Here is a 14246-nt window from a genome sequence, read left to right as displayed (position 1 = left end):
CCAGGAGGTGGAGGCTGCAGATTGCACCACTGGTCTCCAGCCTGGCAACAGGGTGAGACTCCATCTCAAAGAAAAAAAAAAGCTATTTCTTATACAAAAACATTATTCAGTGAATGACATACAATTTGAGTTGGAGTAATAGGTTTGCACCAAGCAATCCACATGTTTTATATAATACTCCCTATAATCAGTGGCCTGTATTTATAGGATATGTAACTTGGGGTCTACAAACTGTGGTAGAAGACAGTGTTTCCATGAGAAACAACTGTTTTTCAAAGACTCATCTTAGTACATTCAGACACAAATAGAAGAGCTCCGAAGCAACTAATTACTTAAAGGGCCTCAAGGATATTTCTGGATGGAATGAAAATAATATACTTCATGAACTGAAATTCTTCCCATACAAAGAAATTCCAGTTTGACTACCTTTAAAGTATTTAGACAATTATGAGTGATTTAATACTAGTTTCAATTCAAGATAAAACTTGGTTATGTAATTAAATGCAAACAGAGATTAAATATAAAAATTAGTAAAAATATGTTCAAATGTGAATTAAAACAAAAACAAAAAATAGTTTCTTAAAATCAAAGACAACAACAATAATAGAAAAATACCTTGCAGTTCTGTAGCAGTCGTATGAGATGTTCAAAGCAATTGCTGTTAAGAAAAATGGCCTGAAGAACAGGCCTATCTGTACAATCTAACATGGCTGTGATGGTATCTAGGAAAATAAAAAGAAAATCATCCACGTAAAAGTGAAAATCTGGGATCATACAAACATTTACTCTAATCATTTTTCTTTTTAATTTTTAAAACAATTTTGATGTTCAGTATTTTTTAAATGACACTAACACACAAAAACACATAAAAGCATTTTCATGCCTTTAGAAGCTATACACCAAACCATTAATGTTTGTTATGAGTGGGTGGCAGGATATAAAGAATTTTCTTTTTACTATCTGAATTTCCTAGTTTAGTGCTAATTAAAACATTTTATTTCTATAAGGAACTATCAGTTAATAATATTTGTATTTAACAACCTTACATAGGAATACAATAAGAAATCATAATATACTGGTGAAGGAGCTTGCAGAGCAGAGAGACAGAGATAAATAAGCAGAATGACACAAAACAACCAACACAAAGAGAAGGGAAGAGAAACACAAACACACACACACACACACACACACACACACAGCCTCTGAGGAAAAAAAGAAACAAAAACAGAGGCCCTCTAGAGAAAGGGCAGATTTTTGAAGTGACCTCTACAGAGATGTTATAGAGGCACATACAAAATTGATTGTATGGGACTCTTTATCATAGGTTACTACAAATGGTGCTTTCTGAAAATTTACTTTTCCTAGAATTTCAAAGTCATAGCTAATTTTCTTTTTAACATTGATGCATTTAGGAGATTACACTGTCAAAACAATATAAAGACTTGACTTTGTTATTGTTAAAGCAAAGAGGGTATAACAAACACATCAATTCTATATAAATTATTTTGAAGTCAAAGTCTAAGCATTCACATGATATCTGAATTAAACAATCAATGCTTTCCATACAACGGCCTTGTATTTCAAGAGAAAGTGGTAGATATGAAAATTAAAACCAGACTCAGAAAAAGTTGTCATTATGTAATACTTACTCAGCATTTTGATCTGTAGAGCAATAAATCGGTTTTCCCACTGTCTGGACCTTCTTTGATTAGGTAAAGCTGAATGATCTGAATTTAGCAATTTAAAATAGTTCTCCAGAATAGTACTGGTTTCCACTTGACGCTGATCAGAATTGCTACTGAGAAGGATATGTACCACTTCTGTAAGGCACTTCAGAGTTAGTTCTGCCTTCCTACCCACTTCTTCAGGATCTCCATCCTCCCAGGAATCACAGTCTGCCAAAACTCGCATAAGAACTTCCATAGTGGCTGGAGAAATTGCTTGTAAAGCATTCCTCTGAAATATTAGAGACAATAAAAATGAAAACTAAACCTAATGAAGAGTTCTGTATGTTTGCAACAATGAGAATTTAATACATCTGCAGGCAACCTTTTCTTTTAATAAATAAACACATAAAAATTTGTAACAGATACTCTAATAGACACTGCTAGTGGTTCACACATATTAAATCTTCCCTTCCTCTCAGAAAACTCACTTTACACTCTCTCTTGTGGCTAAGGGTAGCCATGTGATATAGTTCTGGTTAAGGACATATGGTAGTAGCCTATGAAGAGGGTATCACTTTATAAATAAAAAGGGAAGGACCCTTTGCCCTTGGGCTTTTCACCTTTTCCTGTCTAGAATGTAGACATAATGCTTGCAGCCACTTTTATATCATGAAGAGATAAGTCCAAGATTAAAGTAGCAGGCTACAGAAAGAATAGGAATATTGAAGGACCTCAGTCCTTGATGTTCTTATTGAGTTACTATACCAACCCAGAACTGCCTAAACCTGGATTTCTTAGGCAAAATGAAACAAATAAAAAACAACCTCAAATCGATTAAGTGTCTCTCAGGTTTTCAGGTTGGTTACAGAAAATCCATCACAACTGATTTAAATATATAAGATGACTGGTTTGGTTTTGATTCTACAAACATACTTCTGAAATTCCATACACTAAGTAATTGGTAGCTATATGTCAAGGTGACCAGAAAAACACAGAAATAAACAATATGTATTGCCCTAAATTGTCAAATTATGACATAATGAAACAGAACATAGTTATGCAAAATTACCTGAAATAGCATTTAAGCCATCAGGACTGTTTTCATCAATAATTATCAATATAATATATAATATCAACAACAATATTTACTACTATGGAAGAAACTGCTAATGGCCCGCCCAACATTCAATCTCCTTCACCTTCCTTAATCAGAGAAACTGATGTTTTCCTGGACACATGACCACCCAGAATAAATTCACATTTCCTAGCCTCCCCTGCTGCTAAGGAGGCTAAGGAAGCAAGTTGTATTACATTTTTTATGTGGACATGTTTTCCTTCTCCACAGTCATATGATCAAGTTTGACAAAATAGATCAAAAGACAGGGAGTGTCAGCTTTTCAGTATCTCTTTGCTTTTTATTTTTTTCAGACAAGGTCTTCCTCTGTCACCCATGTTGAAATATAGTGACATGATCACGGTTCACTGTAGCCTCAACTATCCAGACTCAAGTGATCCTCCTGCCTTGGCCTCCTGAGTAGCTGGGACCACAGGTGTGCACCATCATACCTGACTAATTAAAAACAACAAAACTTTTTTATAGAGACAGGGTCTCCCTGTATTGCCCATGCTCGTCTTGAACTCTGGGGCTCAAGAGATCCTGCCACCTCGGCCTCCCAAAGTTCTGGAATTATAGGAGTAATCCACCATGCCCAGCCTCAGTATCTCTTTAAAAGATACTTGACACATGCCGTTTGCATCCTTCTTCTTTACCCCCTCTATCTTAGAGCCCCAAATGTGAACATAATGGCCAGAACTCTAGAAGCTATCTTGCAGCATGAAACAGAATAGTAAGCATGAAAGATTGACATTCAAAAGAAAACTGAGTCCCTGAAGATCCCAGAGGCACCAGATTAACTCTGAATTGTTTATTACTTTGTTTTTAATTAGAAAAGTAACTTAAGCTGTTTTAATTTTATTAACTGCTACATACAGCAAATCATAGATCTAACTGATAAAACTGTTATTTATTTACTTTTTAAAAGTACAAATACTTTAAGTGCTGTACATATATTATGTCATTTAGTCCTTACAAATATCCCACAAATGTTACTATTTCTGTATTATAAATTAATAAACTGAAACATATGTAATTAGTTTATCCAAGGTCACACAACTAGTTAGAGATGGACACTCAAACCTAGGTCAGTCTGGCTCCAAAATCTTTGTTTTCAACATAACACAAAACAGAACAGGTTTCAAATATGCCAATGGGAAGCCCAGATATGATGCTTTGGGAAAGGAAACCAGTAATCAGACTTTGATTTTTCTGATCTTTATGACATCATGACCATTCTTTTTTTTTTTTTTTTTTTTGAGATGGAGTCTCGCTCTGCCACCCAGGCTGGAGTGCAGTGGCCGGATCTCAGCTCACTGCAAGCTCCGCCTCCCGGGTTCACGCCATTCTCCTGCCTCAGCCTCCCGAGTAGCTGGGACTACAGGCGCCTGTCACCTTGCCCGGCTAGTTTTTTTTTGTATTTTTTAGTAGAGACGGGGTTTCACCGTGTTAGCCAGGATGGTCTCGACCTCCTGACCTCGCGATCCGCCCGTCTCAGCCTCCCAAAGTGCTGGGATTACAGGCTTGAGCCACCGCGCCCGGCCTGACATCATGACCATTCTTTAGCCTTTATATATTCAATTCATCGAAACACCCTTGTACTAATGGCATATTCAACAAACAACTTTCCAACTTTGATAGAAATCCCACTATAGTTGTGCCTGGATCACAAGGATTTTTGGTACATAAAATAATAAATTGGACTTCCAGTATCTACTTGATTTTAGTGTTAGGTTTCATTATGGAGGTCTCTCGGGGCTTGACTACCCCTAGGCACTAACAAGAACAAGTCTCTCTGTTTTCAAAAAGAGAAGGGGATCCAATCAATTTCTACATTAGTCATAACAATGCCACTTCCATTTTCATTCCTGTATACTTATTCATTTTTTTCACTGTAGTAGAGAAATGATAGAAATGGGGAGATAATGACCCAAATGAAGGAAATCAGCTAATACTGAAATGTGATTAAGCAAACTTACACTGAAAAACAAGATTCTGGTCACCACCCCTCTCACTACAAGGAGACTCTTTTCTTCTCCTAGGGGGAAGAGGAGAAAGTCAAATAGTCCACCTGGAAACCTAACTAGGGACTCTGGCTAGGTGCCAAAAAATAAAAAGGACAGGACAAATAAAACAAAGAAATGGAAATTTCAGTAGTGCTCTGGAGGCTAACAAGGTACAAGGGTAAAAAGGATAAAAATATTTTTTTTAAAAAGGCCATTGAGCATAAGGGCCATGAAAAAAAGAAAATGATAATACAGAGAGAAAACAAAACAGAGCAAAAACAAGGAGGAAAGGGGAACTGCATCAGTACCAACAGACAGGAAATTCTTTTTTTATGTTTTATTTTTAATTTTTTTGAGACGGAGCACGATCTCGGCTCACTGCAAGCTCTGACTCCCGGGTTCACGCCATTCTCCTGCCTCAGCCTCCCGAGTAGCAGGGACTACAGGCGCCCGCCACCATGCCTGGCTAAATTTTTTTTGTATTTTTAGTAGAGACAGGGTTTCACTGTGTTAGCCAGGATGGTCTCAATCTCCTGAATGTAGACAAGGACTTCCTCCTAAATGCCCAAAATAATAAGGTAATATGCCTAGTATATTATTGGCATAATTTTGTATCTTTAAATAAAATTTACTTAAGTTTTAAAAAATACAGGTTTCTAAGTTTTAAAAATTATAATTTAAATATGTAATTTGGTTCAACAATATTAAGAACATAGTACACTGATGTTAGTAAGAGAATGTTTAATGTGAAAGAAAAAAACTGCTGGTTAAAAAAGAGAAGATAAACACTTTTGATCTAAAATAGAGAAAGAAACAGAGGGATAGAGGGAGGGAATTATGGAGATCTATAAACTTGGATGGAAAAAAACCAGATATCTTAATTTCTACTAATCTCTAACTAAAATTGAGTATTTCCTTCAAATTTAAATGTAAGCAACAAAAGCACAGTAGTAGAAATAATACTTGTGATTTTGTTGGTTAGGCACAGTTGACTCACACCTGTGATCCCAGCACTTTGGGAGTCTGAAGTGGGCAGGTTGCTTGAGCTAGGAATTGCTCAACCTGGGCAACATGGCAAAAGAGTATCTTTACAAAAATACAAAAATTAGCTGGGTGTGGTGGCATGTGCCTGTAGTCCCAGCTCCTTAGGAGGCTGAAGTGGGAGAATTGACTGAGCCAGGAGGTCAAGGCTACAGTGAGCCATGACAGAGCCACTGCACTCCACTCTGGGCAGCAGAAAAAAACCCTGTCTCAAAACAACAACAACAAACAAAACAAAACAAACTTGTGATTTTGTCATCAGTAAAAATTATATGCATTTTCATTTATTACAGCTGTTACAGTCTCTCAAAATATCCTTTATGCTAATTTCTTCTTGGAAGTTACATTAGTTTCTAGACTTGCTGTTATAGCTTTTTAAATTTAATGTATTATAAAGAAGCACATATTGCTATGTCACAGATTTGCTTTATTAATATTTTAGTAACTGCATTTCAGTATAATTGGTTTCCTTTATTTGAGGCATTTAAAACATTCTGACAAAGGGCTTTATCAGATTGCCAAAGGGCTATGTGGTATAAAAAGTATAACAAGTGTTAGGAACCTCTGATCTAAACTGTGTGGTTTAAGAAAACACACGTATAAGAACATACTTTCTGAACTATAATCCTTTTGTCAACTAGAATTTATATTCAAAGTTTATGACAGTGGTCGGGCATGGGGGACTCACACCTGTAATTCCAGCACTTGGCGAGGCCGAGGTGGGCAGATCACCTGAGCCCAGCACTTCAAGACCAGCCTGGGCAATATGGAAAAATCTCGTGTTTGCTAAAAATACAAAAATTAATTGGGCATGGTGGTGTGTGCCTGTAGTCCCAGCTACTTGGGAGGCTGAAGTGGGAGGATCGCTTGAACCTGGGAGGCAGAGGTTGCATTGAGCCAATAATTGCACCTCTGTGCTCCAGCCTGGGAAACACAGTGAGACCCCATTTCAAAAAACAAAAACAGAAAAGTTTATGACAGCACTTAGATGCTTACCTTAAAAAAAAAAAAAAAAAAACTAGAAATTCTTTTCTGTAAATTTTAAAACACTACTTGGATTTGTTGAAAAAAATATATAAACTTACAAAAATACATTCAGTATTATAGGTACACAGGAGAGTGAATAAATTGGTGTCTTTAGAAACCAAACTACGAGACTTTGATTTCATCAAGTGGACTGATGAGGCTGACTTCCTCTATCATCTGAAATAAAAACTAGTGCTTGAAAGCTAACGTAAATAAGAACTTACAATACCAAAAATTGTTAAATTTGTTTATTTATTCAGTAATTTTATTGTCAGTGCTAAATATTACTTAGGTTTTTTGGAAAATAAAAGACGCAGATTAGTTACAATATATAAGTTCAATATTTGTATGGTGAATGAAATTATAAAAAGACAAAGAACATACTAAACAATCCATGGAAAGCTTTTTGCACTGTTAATTATAATTGTATATGTTAAATTTCAACATTTTCCTTACCTGCCCACCGGCTACAATGGCTCCAAAAAGATGCAATAAGCAACATTTAAGACTTTCCTTGAGATGTTCACTTTCCTGAAAACATTCTGTAAATATAACACACCCATAAATAAATAAATAAATAAATAAATAAATAAGATTTGTCTTTCACAATATGATTTATCTCTAGGAAATGTCTGATGCAAATGCGAAGAACTATTTGTGAAAAGGCTAATCTGTGTTAAAAGCCAAGGTTGATACGCATTTTGGCTTAGGAAAAGAAAAGAGAAGCCATCTACCAGATAGCATTTTAGGTATTCACGTCGTCTCACTGAGTTCTCATAATTCTCCATATAAGGATGATATTTGGCCCCCATTTATATATGAGAAAAAGGAAGGTCAGAAGTTAGTATCTTGCCTGAAGTCACATGACCACTAACTGACAGGGCTAGAAACTAACTCAAACCTGGCATAAAATTAGACGTCTCTCTCTTTTTTTTCCCTTTGAGATGGAGTCTCACTGTATTGCCCAGGCTGGAGTGCAGTGGTGCGATCTCAGCACACTGCGATCTCCGCCTCCCAGGTTCAAGCAATTCTCCTGCCTCAGCCTCTGGAGTAGCTGGGATTACAGGTGCCTGCCACCACGCCCAGCTAATTTTTGTATTTTTAGTAGAGATGGTGTTTCGTCATGTTGGCCAGGCTGATCTCGGACTCCTGACCTCAGGTGATCTTCCCGCCTTGGCCTCCCAAAGTGCTGGGGTTACAGGAGTGAGCCACCGCGCCCAGCCTAGACGTCTCTTTACTAAGACTATCAGACCTCTCATTGGTAAAAATTGACCATAACTAGTCCACTACAGCCCTGAGTCCACTCCAGGGCTAATGTTCTAAAATTCTGGTACCAATAGCAAGATTTCTTTTAAAAGTATAAATTATTTTATTGTTTGTTTGTTTGTTTTTTAAAAAAACAGGCTATACATGCATACAACAAAGAAAAAGCAGCATAAAGACCTGACAAGGGGCCGGGCGCAGTGGCTCACGCCTGTAATCCTAGCACTTTGCGAGGCCAAGGCAGGCAGATCACGAGGTCAGGAGAGCGAGACCATCCTGACCAACATGGAGAAATCCCGTCTCTACTAAAAATACAAAAAAATTAGCCGGGTGTGGTGGCACATGCCTGTAATCCCAGCTACTCAGGAGGCTGAGGCAGGAGAATTACTTGAACCTGGGAGGCAGAGGTTTCAGTGAGCTGAGATCACGCCATTGCACTCCAGCCTGAGCAACAAGAGTGAAACTCTGTCTCAAAAAACAAAACAAAACAAAACAAAAACAAACAAACCTGACAAGGAAATGTAAGTTTCCCTTTAATCTATTCCTCAACCCACGACACTACCACTGCCTTGCACACCTGTAATCCCACCACTCTGGGAGGCCGAGGCGGGTGGATCACCTGAGGTCAGGAGTTCAAGACCAGCCTGGCCAACAGGGTGAAACCCCACCTCTACTAAAATTGCAAAAATTAGCCAGGTGTGGTGGCGGGCACCTGTAATCCCAGCTACTCAGGAGGCTGAGGCAGGAGAATCTCTTGAACCCAGGAGGCAGAGGTTGCAGTGAGCTAAGATTGTGCCACTGTACTCCAGCCTGGGTGAAAGAGCAACACTTCACCTCAAAAAAAAAAAAAAAAAAAAGTACATAGTACATAAATATACTCCTGCATCAACTTTTTTTGCTTTTTAACTTAATATATTCTGGATATTACTACATCTTTCTACTTTTTTTTTTTTTTTTTTTTTTTTGAGACAGGGTCTTACTTTATTGCCCAGGCTAAAGGGCAATCACAGCTCACTGCATCCTTGGCTGCCTGGGCTCATGTGATTCTTCCATCTCAGCCTCCCAGGTAGCTGGGACTACAGGCACACACTACCATGACCATCTAATTTTTTGTATTTTTGTGTAGAGACAGGGTTTTGCAATGTTGTCCAGGCTGCTCTCAAACTCCTGGGCTCAGGTGATCTGCCCACCTCAGCCTCCCAAAGTGCTGGGAGTACAAGGGTAAGCCACTGCGTCCAGCCTGGACATTATTACATCTTAACAGATACATCTGCCTCATTCATTTTTTGTAATGACTAGAGGCATACACTGCTACAATGTGTTACCTTCACTTAACCAGTTCTCTCTTGATAAACCGCCATGCTTTTCCCCTTTCTTTTGATGCTGTTATGAACACCCTTTTGCATATGTCATTACACACTGGGACAAGACTATAACAATAAAATTACTTCCAATAACAAATGTTACCAAAAAGAAACAGCTTTGAGGTAACCTGGATAGAAACTTATAATTAAAAAATTAAGAAGTTCCAGCTATATGGGAATAACTGGTACTACACATGGCTTTCAGCTATAAACAACTAGAAAACTGGAGAAAATCAGTTCCAGAAACTGGGTCACAGAACTGTGATACACACAAGAAGGAAAACAAAGTAAGCACAAGGATCACACAGATTCCTGTTTGGAGACACTTTCCGAACTACTACATGGAAAGGGGGAACCTTAAAAGAACACAGTCATTTGTTGAGTTGAGGAGACAGAAATCAAAGTTCAGAGAGGCCTAGGCAACTGGAATTTGTAAAGCAGAGTACTGGAGTGGAGGAAGCTATACAGAGAAAGTGCTCCAGAAATATGCACAGGGCTCACTTTGTGTCTCAGTGTCTATCCTCACACAATAGTGTGATATCCCACAAGATCGGCAAAAAACTACAAAGAAACTGTAAGCTGAGTAATTCTCTGATTTTACACAGAGCTAGAAGATGACAGAGTTCCATTCATCCACAGTGGATACACAGAAAGATAATACATAAAAAGGACATAAAAACATATACCATTGCAAATTCTCATCATAAGATTGCTGGGTGGCTATATTAGTATATGACAAAGTAGGCAAGAAATATAATCAAGGCAAGGAATGTTATTCATGATGAAAAGTGGAACTCAATAAATTTAAATAAGAAAATACAGCTCAATGAGTTTAAGTTTATTGAAGTCATAAAGAGTATTTTCTCTTGCCATAATGGAAATATATTAGAAAGTAATGAAAAAAAGATCTGGAGACCCTTTTCATGAAAATGGCATTAAAAGAAAGGTGGTCCCTGCCCCTCCCAAAGCCAAAGCCAAAGCCAAGGTTATGAAGGCCAAGAAGGCAGGGCTAAAAGGCATCCACCCCACCCCCCACACACATACAATCTGCACATCACCACCTTTTGGTGGCCCAAAACACCATGGTTCCAAAGGCAGCCCAAACAGCCTCAGAGGAACACTCGGAGAACATACAAACTTGACTACTATGCCAGCACCAAAATCCCTTTAAGCCACTAAGTCAGCCATGAAAAAGATGACAGCAAAACACTTGTGTTCACTGTAGATATCAAGGCCAACAACTGATCAGACAGGCCATGAAGAAGCTCTATGACAATGATGTGGCCAAGGTCTACACCCTGATCAGGCCTGCTGGAGAGAAGGCATATGTTAGACTGCCTCTGGAGTATGAGGCTTTTGATATTGCCTACACAACCGGGATCATCTAAACTGAATCCATCAGGTTAATTCCAAATATACACTTTTTTTACCATAAAGAAAAAAAGGGCTGGGGGTGGAGGCTCATGTCTGTAATCCTAGCACTTTGGGAGGCTGAGGTGAGTGGATCACTTGAGGCCAGGAACTGGAGACCAGCCTGGCCAACATGGTGAAACCCCATATTTACTAAAAATACAAAAATCAGCTGGGTGTGATGGCGGGCACCTGTAATCCCAGCTACTCGAGAGGCTGAGACATAAGAATCGCTTGAACCCAGGAGGCGGAGTCTGCAGTGAGCCAAGATCGTGCCACTGTACCACTCCAGCCTGGGTGACAGTGTAAGAACCCATGTCAAAAAATAAAAATAAAAAACGAAAGAAAGAAAGAAAGAAAAAAGGATCTGGAAACTCCCCAAACACTTGCAGATTAAACAATACATTCCTTTTCATTTTATTAATTTAATCTTTTTTAATTGACAAATACAAATTGCATACATTTATGATGAACAACATGGTATTTTGAAATATGTATACATTGTGGCTAAATCAAACTAATTAACATATACATTACCTCACATAACTTTTTTTGTGGTAACCTCTCTTAGCTACTCTTAGTCATTTTCAAGTATACAATGCATTGTTACTAACTACATTCACAACGTTACGTAGTAGCTCTCTTGAATTTATTCTTCCTAACTGAAATTTTGTATCCTTTGACCAACATTTCCCGAATTTGAAAATATTTTAAACCAAATGAAGAAAAAATTGTTTTAATTAAATAAAATTAAAACAAACATATCAAAATCTGTGGGGCACAACTAAAGCAATGATTCATGTTCATTCTAGAAAAAAGGTCTAAATAAAGATCTAAAGATTGAACTTTCACCCTAAGAAGCTAGAAAAAGAAGAGCAATTAAGAGGGAGTTAATATTAAAGATAATAGAAAAAATAATGAAAAAGGAAACGAAAAAACAATAGAGGAAAATCAATGAAATCAAAAGCTAGTTCACTGGCAAGATCAATATAATATTTTAAGAGACAGGGTCTCACTATGTTGCCCAGGCTGGAATGCAGTGGCTATTCATAGGCACAATCATAGTGCACTACAGCCCCAAACCCCTGGGCTAAGGTGATCCTCCTGCCTCAATCTCCTAAGTAGCCAGGACTATGGGCATGTGCCAGGATCAATATAATTTAAAAACCTCTAGCTAGACCAATCAAGAAAAAAGAAGACAGAAAAATGTAAATTATCAATGTCAGGAATGAAAGAGGAGACATCAATCTAGATTCCATAGATTTAGGAAGGATACATGAAGAAATACTATGAACAACTTTATGCCAATAAATTCAATAATACAGATGAAAAATACAAATTCCTTGGAAGACATTAATTACAAAAACTAACACAAGAAGAAACAGAAAATCTGAGTAGCCCTTTATCTAGTAAATAAATTTGCTCTATAATTTAAAACCTTTTCACATTGGGCACAACAGTACATGCCCATAGTCCCAGCTACTCAGGAGGCGGAGGTGGGAGGATCACTTGGGCTCAGGAATTCAAGACAAGCCTGAGCAATATAGCAAGATCCTGTCTCAATGAAAAACAAAACAAAATCTTTCCACAAGGTAATCTCTAGGTCCAGATCTGCTGGTGAGTGTTAAGAAAATCATAATAGCATTCTCAAACCAACTCTCACAGAAAATAGAGGAAAACAGAACCCTGCCTAACTAATTTAATATGACCAGTATTGTTGTTTGAGCCACCAAATCAATAGTATTTTGTTATACCAGCCCAAGTAGACTAAGACAGATTTTGTTACAAAGAAATAGAGTGCTACTACAACAAAGGCCTAAGAATACAGAAGCAGCTTTAGAACTGGGTAATGGGTAGAGGCTGTAAGAGTTTTGAGGTGCATGCTGGAAATAGGGACCTTCAGGGCAATTCTGTTGAGCTCTCAAACATAAATAAGGAGCATGTTATTAAAAACTACTGGAAAGGCGATCCTTATTAAAAAGTGGCAAAGAACTTGGCTGAACTGTGTTCTAGTGTTTTGTGGAAGGTAGAATGTGCAGCAAGCAATGAAATTGGGTATTTAGCTAAGGGGATTTCTAAGTAAAGTGTTGAAGGAGCAGCTTAATTTCTCCTTCTCACTGCTTATAGTTAAAATGTGAGAAGACAGAAATAAACTGAAGAAGAAACTGTTAAACACAAAAGAAACAGAAGTTGAGATTTAGAAAATTTGCAGCCTATCCAAATTACAAAAAACAAACAAACAAACAAGAAAGATTGTTCTAAAGAAAACACTGAGGGTGTGACTGATAAACAGACCATGGGTATAACTAGTGGACTTAATCAGCCAGCTCAGTGAGGCCAGGAATGGATATGAGATTATACCAGAAAAGGCACTACCATTTTGAACTAAAGGGGACAGAGAAAGTGGGAAGGAATGAAGGTAGACTGTTGGACTTCTTGGATTCTATAGACCAGACCATAAAGCTATTCGGTTTGAATGTGTGATAAGAAAAACTCTGAAAGCAATTCAGAGATTATGAGGGCTGCCACTCCCACCAAAGACCCAGGAGGCAAGGCTGTTTCCTCTTCCTTGGTTTCAAAGGGTAGGACCACAGGCCAGGTTTCTGTGGGCCAGGATGACCTACCCAGTGCCTCAATGGTGGGGCTGCCCTCACAGACAGCACTATGGGTGGGGCCCTTGCAGAGACCTGGGGCGGGGGGTGACACTGGCAACCCAGTGCGCATGGAGTACACAGTATCAACCAAAGAGGGCTATTCTCAAGCTGTAATGCCTAACAGAATTTACCCTACTAGGTTTTAGGCTCACCTGAGACCTGTCACACCTTTATTCCTTCCACTGTCTCCCTTTTGGAATGAGAATATGTATCCTATACCTGTTCCAATGTTGTACTCTGGTTACATATAACTTATTTCTTTTCACAGGTTTACAGCTGGAAAGGGATTTTGAGTCAGGATGAATTGTAACTTCAGTCTAACCAGTAACAGATTTAGAAATTAAGATAAGACTTTGAACTTTAGACTTACAGAGTTGATGTGAGAATAAGTTAAGACATTTGGGGCTGTTGGGGTAAAATGGATGTATTCTGTATGTGATAAGTACATGAATTGGGCAGGGGTGCAAGGACCGAGTGGTATAGAGTGAACTGTGTACCTCCAAAATTAGTATGTGGAAGCCCTAACACCTCCCCTATGTGACTGTATTGCAGATAGAGCCTTTAAATAAGTGATTAAAGTTAAATGAGGTCATAAAAGTAGAGCCTTGATCAAAGAGAACTAGTGCCTTTATAAGAAGAGGAAGAGACAACAGTCTTTTTCCAACATGTGAGGACACAGCAAGAAGGTGACTATCTGCAAG

The 14246-nt window shown here is 38.2% G+C and overlaps 1 protein-coding gene across 15 annotated transcripts in view; it reads right to left on the bottom strand.

The window, feature by feature from the left end:
- The window catches only part of NBEAL1 (neurobeachin like 1), a 206947-nt gene that overhangs the window by 130261 nt on the left and 62440 nt on the right, over positions 1 to 14246 (bottom strand). For 13 of the 15 annotated variants that reach the window (XR_006691117.2, XR_012421391.1, XM_065525900.2 and 10 more), the window contains 3 exons: positions 7311 to 7396; positions 1650 to 1956; positions 616 to 722 (listed from right to left, as the gene is read on the bottom strand). Coding sequence is in view for 13 of the 15 variants with exons in the window: in XM_065525900.2 (XP_065381972.1) it covers positions 616 to 722; positions 1650 to 1956; positions 7311 to 7396 (500 nt within the window). In the remaining 2 variants the exon portion in view is untranslated. The remainder of the gene's footprint in view (positions 1 to 615; positions 723 to 1649; positions 1957 to 7310; positions 7397 to 14246) is intronic. The other 2 variants (XM_074009808.1, XM_074009807.1) reach the window with 1 other exon arrangement.

The sequence above is a fragment of the Macaca fascicularis genome, chromosome 12 (assembly GCF_037993035.2).
Source record: "Macaca fascicularis isolate 582-1 chromosome 12, T2T-MFA8v1.1".
NCBI classification, from domain to species: Eukaryota; Metazoa; Chordata; class Mammalia; order Primates; family Cercopithecidae; genus Macaca; species Macaca fascicularis.
This window is presented reverse-complemented; position numbering and strand designations above follow the sequence as displayed.